Here is a 13932-nt window from a genome sequence, read left to right as displayed (position 1 = left end):
TTAGTCTCTTTAAATCTGTTATTTGTCTTTTTTTTTTTTTATTGTGAATTTGATTTTTTTGTTCTTCCTTAAAATTTAACTTAAGGCTCCTGGTTGAAATAGCCATTCAAACTCTTAAATTTGATTGGTTAATAATATAAAATAATTTAACACTTTAAAAGATATTAATTACACTAAAAAAATACACTTAAAGATGGATTCTCTCCGGGGTTGCAAAAAGATTTTCACGTATACTATATATCTTTTATATTATTTTTATATTCTACATATAACTAAAAATATCATCAGTTATATCTTAAGATTTTAAAATACTGATTAGTATTTCTTTTTATGATATTTATTATAAGAGAATATAATAAAGTTTAAGAAAATGATTTGGAAGAAAAGGCAAAGTTGATGATTGTTATATTTTGCTGAATATAGTCGTTCATATTAATGTCTGCCAACCTCCAAATTATGACACAGAATTTGATCACCCTTTCACACAATAATAATCCAAACCTTATCAAATGTTGTAATCTGTCTCTATCCCACTTAGCTTGCATGCATTAAATTCCATAAGGAGATTCCATTGTTGATGTTCTTCCAATAATTTTGTCTTTTTTTTAAGAAAAAACTTGTTCGGAAGATAGAACCACATATTTATGGATAGAAAAAATATAGATAGATAATGATATTGTTGAATAATGTGAACAATAAGATTAAAAAAATAAATTAATTTTAAATTTAATTAGTGACATAGTGTGTTTTAATTGAATTGGGTCAATTTTAAAATCTGTTATTCATATTGTTTAATAAAATTATTGGTTATCTAACCTAACCCGAATAAATATTATATATGGATAATTGGACAAGTGATTGCGTAAAAAAGTTTATGATGGATTAATAGGTTTTTTAAGGGGAAAACATTAAATAAATCTCTAAAGTTATGTGATATATATATTTAAAAGTGAAGTACATTTAGATATATATAAAAATATGTGGTGCTGCTTTTTAGTATAATATTTTAGTTATTTTTATATAGTGGATGTATTATAATAAAAACAAATATTATATTTTTTGAGATATCATATCATTCCATCATCATGTGCTATATATAGGAGATTATTTAAAAATTAAAATTCATATGGCATGTCAACGAAGAATTTAATCAATCCAAGGTACATTCCATATATATGAGTAGAATATTTATTTAAGAATATTCCCATTTGAATTATATTTAGTAAATTAAAGAGGTTGAATGTGACATGTATGTATATCTTAATTGAGCGGATGCTTCTCGATCTTCTTTGAATAAATTTCTGTTCTATAATATAGTTCATAAGCTTTCATTTAGAGAACAAACCTTAGGATGATAAATAATAATATTAAATTTACGTTTATCAATATGATGTGATTAAAAAAATTACACTATATTTATCATTTTTTCCCCTACAAGATTACCTAGTTCCATACAATTGATCTAATAATTAAGTCTTTGATATTTTATACTACTATTTATCTTGTTAATGTTCTCTCTTGTCATGTTGTGAATAATCTTTTTCGGCATGAATACCATCTTTTGAACTAAAACCAAAAAGTGAGTTGAATATTTTTGTTTATGAAAAAAGAGAAACGAAAAAGTAGGTCAACAATGTAACCGCCATAAACAGAAGCAATTCACATTATTATCGCATAAAGTGGAGAGATTGATTTACCTTTTCCTTTTTTAACACGAGGGATAGAATCCCATATGCTCTTGTTTATTATGTTGAACAAATAAAAGATGAATATTCTCACTAATAAAAGAAATTATTCCTGCCAATCAAATGCATGCAAAGATCACGATAAAAATAACAATTAAAAAAAAACAGCTGTATATCACATGAAACTTGCAAAGTTTGATTACCTTTCGAACCAACTCCATTAAAATTCAAAATATTTTTTTTTTTTCATTTCACAAAAATATATAAGACGAATGTTTGCCTGATCTAACAAGGACACAAACATTTTTTGCTGGGACAATCCATTGTCATAATAATATATATAAAAATAACGTGAAAACTCAGATGCAGTCAACTTCACGTGAAGTTGATAGTTGAAAATCGTTAAATAATTTAAATAATTTAACTAAATTTTTATCTAACAACTTTCGGTTATCAACTGTTTCCACCGAAAAATAATCCATTTTGTAATAAGTTTCAAAAAAGGAGACAAATAATTTAATTGGTTTCTAGATTCTCCCATATTTCTACCATGCCAATGTATATAGACTCATACAATCACGTTATTATCAAAACAAAAAAGCAGAAGATATCCAATTTAATTTGTGGGGACAAATATCATTATTAATAGGGTTGAAAAAGACCAATAAAGATAAAGCCAAATGAAATCTCGCATTTATCTACGGCTAATAATGGAGATGATGCCAACTGCAATAAATTATAATTAATTAATTCATTAATTATATCATAACGCCTTCCACAAGCAGTCGTCACTTTAATTTTTATAGTAAATAATTCGGTTTAAGAATATGACTAAATCATATATATTTAAAGTTTAATAAGTTGTACGATTCATTGCGATTGAACGGTAATGATATTTTATACCCAAAATTTTATATCATTTTAAAAAACCTTTCTTATTTCTAAACAAATTTAATTTTCATACAAGCACTAATAGTATAAATTATAAAAGAAGTTTTATATCTATATTTAATTATGTATTATTATTTTATCAATAAAAATTATTTTTTAAAATTATTTTTTATATTGATTCAAATTACCGCAACACATATTCCGGAATGACTTGTTTTTTTGTCGTTATACATATTTTATTTATATTAAGATATGTATGTATTTATTTTGTTTGCGGTCACAATGAGATAAGTATCACTGTAAAAAAAAAGTAAATAATTTTAAAAATGTATATCAGTACTAATATGGAATTTAATTTATTTAGTTTTAAAAAAAGTCTCTCTATTTGTTATATATATTTATTAAAAAGATTTGACCGGTGATACTATTTCACAAATAAAATCTGAAAATTTATGTTATTACCAAAATCTATTTTGTAGTTTATATTTTTCCTTTCCATCATTTTATCCTTTTTAGGAGTAGTGATAAATTCAGAGATCAGAAGAGAATGTTAAAAAATGAGTACACAAATCTGAAATGTGTTGTTATAATCCAAATCAAGAGTCCCCACACTAACAACAACAGTGTTCTAGTCAATCCCACTCTCTCTCACTACATTGACTTGTTAGCTTAGCTGTGACCTCTAAGGCACAACTTGTTTAAGATCACATTCACATTATCACATGCCATCTCTTTCTTCCCTTATTGATGTTGATGTCCACAAACTATTTGTGAAAATTACTAAATGAGACCCACCACACTTTTTTCTTCATACTTCCTCATATATGGTACCTTTAGATATTAGTATTACATCCAATACACCTACCTTATCCAAAGTATAAAGTACTGTTAATTATTACACAAGAAGATTCATTCAACTCATCATCCTTGGAGATTCCAAATCTCACATCAATATCCTTGGAAAAATGGCACAAAGTAGAAGTGAGGAAAGGGTGGTGAACAATAACAATAATGGGTTTGAATCCATTGATGATGGTGATGAACACAACAGTCAAAATGGGAAGAAGAAGCTGATGAAGGAAGAAGAGGTTTCAGTGGAGAGGGTGTTCCAGCACCAGCTTGTTCCATCATGGAGGAAGCAGTTAACTGTGAGAGCCTTTGCAGTGAGCCTTGTACTCAGCATACTCTTCAGCTTCATTGTGATGAAGCTGAATCTCACCACTGGTATTATACCTTCACTCAACGTCTCTGCAGGGCTTCTGGGGTTCTTCTTTATCAAGATTTGGACAAAGTTCTTGCAAGGTTCTGGAATGTTGAAGCAACCCTTTACAAGGCAGGAGAACACTGTCATCCAAACATGTGTTGTTGCATCCTCTGGCATAGCCTTTAGTGGTATACCTTCTTTCATTCTATGCCTTTGTTAACTTGGTTTTGGTTCTAAATTGTGGTCTGCAATTGCAATTACTGTCACAATTTTGTGCAATTTTTTTTCTTTACAGCGCAATTGCAGCCGCAATTTAAAATCATGTTGGAGAGTGATTCTGATTCATGCTACCCTTTTTCTGATTTCATGGCTAGAATCTTGATAGTTGAATGTGAATTAATCTGTATACTATGCTTCTTTGGTTTGAAATTGACAAGAAGTTCTTAATACTTACACCCTTGGGCCTTGGCCCAGCAATATCTGTTGTTTGTGACAACAGTTATATCCAAATACATCATTAACTTCTCAATATATCCAAATACATCATTAGCTACCATGTGTTGGAGGGAGGGAGTACTTCTGATATGACAGTTGATTGATGAAGATGTATTTGGATTTTGGCATAGTAAAACCAGGTTAAAGATCAAAGGACTAGAGTAGTTAATTATGTATGCTATCAACTTTTAACCACATAAACCACATAATTACCAAGTCAATGTTGTTGTTTGTATTCTGGCAAATATTGTTACCTATAACTCTTTCTCTCTTCTTCCTTGCCCCCTCTCCCAAACAAAATTTTTTGGAGTCAGTTAACTCGATTTGACTGGCTTGGAGAAATTTTAGGGTGGATGATATCACAATCTTTTGTTGTCAAAGTTATTATCTGTCACTGTCATACAGCTGCCTACTAATTCTACAACATGTGAAAGAAAAAAATGGAATATCAACAGGATAGAAGCTGCAAAAGCGGAAATTTTTGTCCATGCCCTGAAATATGAGGTTTCTTGCTGTCGTATTTCAACTTACCAAGAAACTTTTAATAAATAAAAACGTTGGACTATATTAAGAAGACATGATAATTTAATTTTGCTAAAAATATGAAGGGTACAGTTGGCATAGAAGCCAAATCATGCTAAATGTGAATGCATTGTTTAGGGTTCAACAACAGTTCATAGTTTTATACACTGAAAAGTAAACTAAAAGTGTGACAGTTTGAAATAACTGCTGATGAAATATGAATTTAAGATTGAGTAAAAGCTGATGTCTTCTATCAATTTAAGTAAACATAGTTTACCTAGAACGAGACATGATATGCATGTGTGGGGATAAACTAATCTTTCTTTCAGCCAGGACCAGCTTTCTGTGTGACTAATTTTCATGCACTAATAGTTTAAAATAATTTTATGTTATCATTCAATAAAAATTACGAAAATTACCATGAAAGCATGATAAGAATTAGGAAGCTTCATATGGATGGACCTTGCTAGGAACTTTTTCTTTTGTAGATTAAATTTTATGCATGGACATACTACATAGAATTATTCTTTTCTTGATCTCATAATAGGCGGATTTTGTGGTTGAATTTGTGTTGACAGGAGGATTTGGGAGTTACCTCTTTGGAATGAGTAAAAGGGTTGCTGATCAATCTTCAGACACCAGTGATTATAAGAACCCAAGTTTAGGGTGGATAATTGCTTTTCTATTTGTTGTTAGCTTTCTTGGCCTCTTCTCCGTTGTACCTCTAAGAAAGGTATGGCAAACTCTCAAAATATTGACTGCAATATCCATTACTTTTGCATTTTATTATAAGATCAAATCACCATTTTTTGGTACAAGTTCCATTTTATTCCTAATAAATTTGAAAAGAAATATGCCAATGTCAAAAATCAGCAGAGTTTTACCTTTTATCTCATCAGCAATTTTTTTTCAGTATCTTATCTTCCATAGACTTGAGTAAGCTGCTTCAATTGTTGGTTGCAGATTATGGTTATTGATTTCAAACTGACATATCCAAGTGGTACTGCAACTGCTCATCTTATCAACAGCTTCCACACACCTCAGGGAGCCAAATTAGCCAAGTAGTCATCTTAGCAAACTCTTTTTTACTAGAATTAACTACATGAAAGTTAGGCATCCAAACTTAGTTTTTCTTTTCTACTCTTACAGGAAGCAAGTGAAAGTGTTGGGAAAATTCTTCAGTTTGAGTTTCCTATGGGGTTTCTTTCAATGGTTCTACACAGCTACTGATGATTGTGGATTTCAAGCCTTCCCGACATTGGGGCTCAAAGCATTCGAGAACAAGTATGTTGTCAGTCATTTACATCTTTATTAATGTCAAGATGAAAATGTGCTTAAATATAATACTATTTCCAGTTAACTCAATTCCCATAAGACTTTGGACACATAAATCCAACCTTTACTTATTTTCAGGTTCTTCTTTGATTTCTCTGCAATCTATGTTGGAGTGGGAATGATTTGCCCCTACATCATAAATATATCGGTGCTGCTTGGAGGAATTCTTTCATGGGGTGTAATGTGGCCACTCATAAAGAACAAAGAGGGTGATTGGTATCCTAAGGGCCTTGGTGAAAGTAGCCTTCACGGCATTCAAGGTTATAGGGTAAGTCCTGTGAGCTATTCCACATTACTTTGAAGCAACATTCCAGTAACAAAAGTACAATAGGGACTTAAGAGGAGGAGACAATTTTCTGGATAATGGATTGGAAGTGGCAGAAATCAGGAATCATGAATATCTATGTATTTTTATAATTTCTGCATGATGATACAGAACTCCTTTATACTTCCAATTCTAACTTTCCAGATTGCAGACGCTAAAGTTCTATTTTTATTTTACACTTCTATTAGTCTACCTATTAATTGAATTTATTTTAAACCTTGTGGTCAGGTGTTTATAGCCATAGCCATGATCCTGGGAGATGGATTATATAACTTTGTCAAGGTGCTAAGCCATACATTTTTGGGATTGTATACTCAAATTCGTGATAAACAAAAGGAGAATGTTCTCCCTGTTGCTGGTCAAGACTCTCCCTCAACTCCTCAGCTATCTTATGATGATGAGCGGCGTACCCAAGTCTTTCTTAAAGATCAGATTCCCACATGGTTCGCCATTGGGGGCTATGTTGCTATTGCTGCCATCTCTACAGCCACTTTGCCACACATATTTCACCAACTAAAGTGGTACTACATAATTGTTATCTACCTCGTTGCTCCCACCTTAGCATTCTGCAATGCTTATGGCTGTGGGCTAACAGATTGGTCACTTGCATCCACCTACGGAAAGCTTGCAATCTTCACAATTGGAGCATGGGCTGGTTCATCACATGGTGGAGTTATAGCTGGCCTTGCAGCTTGTGGAGTGATGATGAACATTGTTTCCACAGCTTCTGACTTGATGCAGGATTTTAAGACTGGCTACCTTACCCTCGCTTCACCTCGCTCCATGTTTGTGAGCCAAATTATTGGTACAACAATGGGTTGTATTATATCCCCTAGTGTCTTTTGGATTTTCTACAAGGCATTTCCTGATCTTGGGACACATAAAAGCGAATACCCTGCCCCGTACGCAATAGTGTACCGTAACATGGCGATATTGGGGGTGCAAGGCTTTAAGACACTACCACAAAATTGCCTGTTGCTTTGTTATATCTTCTTTGGTTCTGCCATACTGATAAACTTGATTAAAGATTGCTTGGGTAAGAGAGGGAGGTTCATACCACTTCCAATGGCTATGGCAATACCATTCTATCTAGGATCCTACTTTGCCATTGATATGTGTGTTGGAAGCCTGGTATTGTTTGTGTGGGAAAAGGTAAACAAGGCCAAGGCAGATGCTTTTGGACCGGCTGTAGCTTCTGGTTTGATATGCGGCGATGGAATATGGACTCTACCTGCTTCAATTCTTGCTCTTGCTGGAGTTAAACCGCCTATTTGTATGAAATTCTTGTCTAGGGCCACTAATGCTAAGGTAGATACTTTCTTAACGGTTTCAGGTTAAAATTGATATGGGTTTAGTATCTTATGAAAGTCTTAATGCATGTTATTGCCTTGTAAATTTGTGAAGCAAAGCTGCAAAACTTGTTGATGTATGATGTTATATCAAGATATATTAGCTAGTATATGTTTCCATGTGTGTCATTTGAGGCTTCAAAAATCATTTTCATCTGGAATTTGTAAGGGGCACAGGGGTGACTACGGTGGCAGCAGCCACCCCCCCTCCCCCTCCCTCGCGCCGGGAAGGAGGGGGGGGGGGTGGGGATTGTTAAACTGGAAAATACATATAATTTGTGTTTAAATTTGAAAGGTTGGGACTTGGGAGGGCCATTGCCCCCCTTTGCTTGTGTGAGCCTCCTCCTTGATGCAGTTTTATAAAACTTCAAGACAAAGTTACATTATTACCAACAAGTAGTTCTCAGTAAAAGTGACCATAACATGCTCCATTTTGTGTCCCTTTTGGTTGTAAATTCCAAATCCAGTCCAATCCGTGGAATATTATTCTCTGCCAATTCACACCACATAAATTATTGACAACCTTTGGAGTATGTATGTCAGTTAGATTTTATTTCAATCACTAGTCTATGTTTTTGTGCTCAAGCCTGAACTCAGTTCTGCTATATTTATTAATTGTATTTTCTCAAAATTATAAAAGCACAACTAAAAGAATAAATATATAATGGGAAATAGAGTATTTTTATTTTTTAACTAACTTGGACTAAAGTGTCAACCAATAAAAACAGATTCTGCATGATTACTAGCAGACCTGTGACTTTTGAGACACCAACTAGTGATTACGTTCACATGCTCTTTATCTCTCTACTAGTACAGTGATGAAGTCAATGTCCATTTATACATGGTCAATTGCTCAATGAATTCATCATGCATATTCCAAACTCATAGTTACCACATTCACTCATCAAATTCCTATCGTTTGTACCATGTACTGAATTCTTTTAAAACAAGTACCTATATATCTATTAGTAATATATTAAATATATTAAAATAGAGCTTAAGACAATTTCTAAATATATTATTAGTTTTTTAGTTTTCTACTATTGTGCCACTTCAGATTAAGTAACTAATTTATATAATTACTTTCAATGTTAATATTAATTTTTTTAATAAGTATAAATTTAATTAAAATTTAATTTCTTCTCTTTTCCTTTCGTACTCATTACTCATTTTTATATTTACTATATAAATTAATATTCACTTTACATATTTTCTTTATCTCCTCTCACATAATCTCATACCTCTTTTTCTTTCTCCTTCTTTCTCTTCATTCTTACTAATTTTTTGCACAACTGAAATTTGGTTGATGACTATAGTTTTTATTTTCCAATTTGCTAAACATATGTATTAGGTGATTGTGTGATTGTATTTATTAATTTTTCTATTTCTTTATGTAATTATATTCATGAGTTAGATAGTGTCTTTGTCGTATCACTTCTTTTTCCTTTCAACAATTTATAATTTTTTAATATCATTTAGTTGTAATAATATTATTAAAAATATATGTTGTCATGGTTCATGAAAAATAAAATTAAAAAATTGAATGTCGTTTTTAATTATCACAACATTAATAATATTTATTATATAAATCAACATTTACTTTACACATTTTCTTTATCTCCTCTAACATAATTTCATACTTCTTTCTCTTTCTCCCTCCCCATTCTTGTTAATTTTATGCACAACTAGAATTTGGTTGATGACCATAGTTTTTTTTTTTTTTTAATTTGCTAAACATATGTATTAGATGATTGTGTGATTGTATTCATAAGTTATATAGTTTCTTTGTCACTTATATATCATTTTTTTTCAACGATTTACATTTTTTTAATATCATTTAGTTGTAATAATATTGTTGAAAATACATGTTGTCATGATTTATAAAAAATAAAATTAAAAAATTGAATGTGGTTTTTAATTATCAAAATATTAATAATATTCATACTTATATTTTATCTAATAATTTGATCATTGTACCATAGTATTTAAATATAACCTAAAAAAAGATTAAAAAAGAAAACAAAAGTAACTATTTAAAACATAAAAATAAAAAATAATTATATGAAATCGGGTGAATAAACTTCAATTGAATAATTTTATTACTTATAGTCTAATTTATGTATATCTTTTTATAATTATTAAATTTGAATTATTTTTTTATTTTAAATTATCATTTATCATTAACTGTTATAAAATTTAAATTATTTTGATATGCTACTAAACAAAATTTTAAACTTCTTAATCAGTTAAATTTAATTCATATTATTATTCAATTGAGTTATAAAGTAACGGTTAAGCACAATTATTATTTATATTAAAATGGTATATTTTTGTATTTTTTTGTTGAAGAATAATATTATTAAATTATATATAAATTGCCAAATTAAATAAATATATTGTATAATATTTTTTACAAATTAATTTCTAAGTTTAATATTAATTTACATATGATATAATATATCTCTAAGCAACACGTATACATTTTAAATTTATACTATCTAAACAATACAGAGTTGAAGGTAGTGTTTTAATATATTCTTAGTCTTCTAGCTTTTTAATATTAGGCTCCGTTCAACACAAGTAACTAATTGACATAATTTACTTACTAATACTATTTATCCAAGTGAAGATTCTGTTAAAACAGAATCTGTTTAGTTATATAGGATTTGGATCCTCTAAAGTTTGAATTTCACTTTAGAGAGTAAAGTGTGATCTCTCACCATTGATTTCATAGGTGGGACCAATAATAAATATGAAAGAGAAACTATTCAACGGTAGAAGATCAAACTTTACTCTCTAAAGTGAAATTCAAACTTTAATCCAGTTATATATATTGCCTCTTTTGACATCTGCAACATGTAGTAATATATATAGCATTAAGTGTGCAGCATATGTAAACGAGATTTACTTCAATCAATTCAACTACATTCATTCACTAATTCAACCTTTCTCTTCTCTCTGGTTCCCACTCTTCATCAACTTCTATCCTTTGGTCGCTACTGAGAAATGGCCAAAAATGGATTCGGGATAGGGTCGTTTTGAATCTCTTCATGACCATACAAATGATGAAAATGAACTCGAACAAAATGACAAGAAGCCAAAAGAAGAGGAGGTTTTAGTGGAGAGGGTGTTTCAGCACAAAGTGGTGCCATCATGGAGAAACCAGCTTACTTCGAGAGCCTTTGCATGAGCATTGCACTCAGCTTATTCTTCACCTTCATTGTGATGAAGCTCGACCTCACAACCGGTATTATACCTTCGCTGAACGTCTCAGCAGGCCTTCTTGGGTTCTTCTTTTTGAAGACATGGACTAAGTTCTTAGAAAAGTTTGGAATGTTGAGGCAACCTTTTACAATACAGGAGAACACAGTCATCCAAACATGTGTTGTTACTTCCTCTGGCATAGTTTTTAGCGATATACGTTCTTTCTAAAGTGGTTGTTGGACTCTATCATCATTGCATTCATTCCTTGAAAATTCGATATGTGATTAGTCTAACAGTGTCCTTCTTATCATTAAAATTAACAAGAAATTAATGAGTTATTTTCAAATTTTCAGTATCATTTTTAAGCAAACTAAGTTATGTATTATTGACCTTGGCTATTAATTTCATTGCTTATAAAATGGTGAGATAATTTCCCTTGTTCAGTGTTTTTTTTTTTTTTTGAATAAGATAAACTTTACAGCAAAATCTTCAAAGAGAAAGGTTAAGAGTACATCTAAATATTTATGTATTCAAGTGTAATAATTTTGTTTTGGTATGGATAGCACTGGTTAAAACATTTTAATTGTGTAGTATCACTGATTAAAATGACTGTTTATGTGAAAATGCCTAAACCTAAAAGCTTATAATAGAATAGCCTTCTTGTACTTTTTTGGGTGAGATGAGTAAAAAGTTGATGTTTTCTATCAGCTTCAAGTAACAACTCAGAAAAAATTTTAACATACTATATCTTATCTCAGATCATTGTTTTTAATACTGAATGAAAATTCTCATTGAGGATCCCAAATTAGGGTGGATGATTGCTTTCCTATTTGTTGCTAGCTTTCTTGGCCTCTTCTCAGTTGTACCTTTAAGAAAGGTATGCCTAATTCTTGGAACATTAATTGTAGTATCCATTACTCTTGTCTTGATTGAATTTTGCATCTAATGTTTTCATTGCAGGTTATGATCATTGACTTCAAGTTGACATATCCAAGTGGTGCTGCCACCGCGCATCTCATCAACAGCTTCCACACTCCTCAGGGAGCAAAACTAGCAAAGTAGGCAATTCAAAAGACTTTAGCTTACTAGAAATAACAGCATCAAAGTTCAATTTCCAAAATTAATCACCTGTCCTTTTCTTCTTTCTCAGGAAGCAAGTGAAATTGGGAAAATTTTTCAGTTTCAGTTTCTTCTGGGGTTTCTTTCAATGGTTCTATACAGCTGCTGAGCAATGTGGATTTCAAGCCTTCCCTTCACTGGGACTCAAGGCATATCAGAACAGGTATGCTAATTGCTAACACCTCTTCATTTTAGATCAATTTTATTTATCTCAACATGAGAACTGCATAATCTATCCTCAATTAGAGAGTTATTAATCCAATCTCCACTTGTTTTCAGGTTTTACTTTGATTTCTCAGTAACCTACATTGGAGTGGGAATGATTTGCCCCTACATCATAAATATATCAGTGCTCCTTGGAGGAATTTTTTCTTGGGGGATAATGTGGTCAATCATAGAGAACAAAGAAGGTGATTGGTATCCTAAGGACCTTGGTGGTGGAAGCCTTCATGGAATCCAAGGTTATAGGGTAAGTTTCCGGTTGTAAAGAACCTCTAGTCCCACTAGCATTCTTTCAATGGAATTGAGTGAGGTCTATCAACTAATTGGATTACCTTACACCTTGATCTCAGGTATTTATATCCATAGGCATGATCCTTAGAGATGGTTTATATAACTTCTTCAAAGTGATAACTCATACCTTCTTCGGTTTGTATTCTCATATCCGACACAAACAAAGGGAAAAATGTTCTTCCTGTTGATGATCAGGACTCTTCCTTGAGTCTTAAGCAATCTTATGATGATCAGTGCCGCACTGAACTCTTTCTTAAAGATCAGATTCCAACATGGTTCGCAGTTGGAGGCTATGTTGCTATTGCTGCCATTTCCATAGCCACTTTGCCCCATATCTTTCACCAACTAAAATGGTATTACATACTTGTTATCTACCTCACTGCTCCAACATTGGCATTCTGCAATGCTTATGGTTGAGGCCTAACAGATTGGTCACTGGCATCCACATATGGAAATATTGCTATCTTCACAATTGGAGCATGGGCAGGTTCGTCGCACGGTGGAGTTCTAGCTGGCCTTGCATCTTGTGGAGTGATGATGAACATTGTTTCCACAGCCTCTGACCTTACACAGGATTTTAAGACTGGCTCCTCACCCTTGCTTCGCCTCGCTCCATGTTTGTAAGCCAAGTAATTGGTACAACCATGGGTTGTGTAGTTTCTCCTTGTGTCTTCTGGATTTTCTACAATGCATTTCCTGACCTTGGGACAGTTACAAGTGAATACCCTGCCCCATATGCATTGGTTTTTCGGAACATGGCAGTATTAGGAGTATAAGGCTTTAAGATTCTACCAAAGAATTGCTTATTGCTTTCTTATGTTCTCTTTGGTTCTGCCATTATAATAAACTTGATCAAAGATCTCTTGGGTAAGAAAGGGAGGTTTATACCAGTTCCAATGACAATGGCCATTCCTTTCTACATAGGACCATACTTTGCCATTGAAATGTGTGTTGGAAGTTTGATATTGTTTGTGTGGGAAAAGATTAACAAGGCCAAAGCAGATACTTTGGGAGCAGCTGTAGCTTCTGGTTTGATATGTGGTGAAGGAATATGGACTCAGCCAGATTCAGTTCTTGCCCTTGCTGGAATTAAGCCACCTATTTGTATGAAGTTCTTGTCAAGGGCCACAAATGAGAGGGTTGATGCTTTCTTAGGGAGCTAAGGCTAAATGCTATTATCATCTTGTAAATCTTTGAAGCAAAAAATCAAGGTCAGTTGAGAACTTGAGATCAGTTTCATTTATATATAAAACTACTTGTAGTAGAAGCATAACACTTTGGAAAAGTATA

The 13932-nt window shown here is 32.0% G+C and overlaps 1 protein-coding gene and 1 pseudogene across 2 annotated transcripts; both read left to right on the top strand.

Moving 5' to 3' along the window:
* The first annotated feature begins 3267 nt into the window (after positions 1–3267).
* On the top strand, positions 3268–7935 carry LOC107644606 (putative metal-nicotianamine transporter YSL7). The gene is made up of 6 exons (XM_016348494.3): positions 3268–3968; positions 5376–5530; positions 5761–5858; positions 5947–6081; positions 6211–6400; positions 6686–7935. Exons 1-6 carry the CDS (start codon positions 3542–3544, stop codon positions 7793–7795), a joined length of 2115 nt encoding a protein of 704 aa, XP_016203980.1. The 5' UTR covers positions 3268–3541; the 3' UTR covers positions 7796–7935.
* A 2887-nt stretch (positions 7936–10822) lies between these two features.
* On the top strand, positions 10823–13932 carry LOC107641403 (putative metal-nicotianamine transporter YSL7; annotated as a pseudogene). The gene is made up of 6 exons (XR_015883582.1): positions 10823–11307; positions 11807–11887; positions 11971–12068; positions 12161–12292; positions 12409–12598; positions 12702–13932. The product of XR_015883582.1 is annotated as a putative metal-nicotianamine transporter YSL7 (transcript).

The sequence above is a fragment of the Arachis ipaensis genome, chromosome B5, assembly GCF_059453495.1.
Source record: "Arachis ipaensis isolate K30076 ecotype BB chromosome B5, ASM5945349v1, whole genome shotgun sequence".
Lineage (NCBI taxonomy): Eukaryota > Viridiplantae > Streptophyta > Magnoliopsida > Fabales > Fabaceae > Arachis > Arachis ipaensis.
The sequence above is the reverse complement of the archived record's forward strand: the minus strand, read 5'-3'. Positions and strand labels throughout refer to the sequence as shown.

Excerpts from the sequence above, each read along its gene's own strand:
- LOC107644606 (XM_016348494.3), top strand. The coding sequence starts at position 3,542 with ATGGCACAAAGTAGAAGTGAGGAAAGGGTGGTGAACAATAACAATAAT. Across the intron at positions 3,969-5,375 it reads CTCTGGCATAGCCTTTAGTG|GAGGATTTGGGAGTTACCTC; the intron begins GTATACCTTCTT and ends TTGTGTTGACAG. Across the intron at positions 5,531-5,760 it reads CCGTTGTACCTCTAAGAAAG|ATTATGGTTATTGATTTCAA; the intron begins GTATGGCAAACT and ends TGTTGGTTGCAG.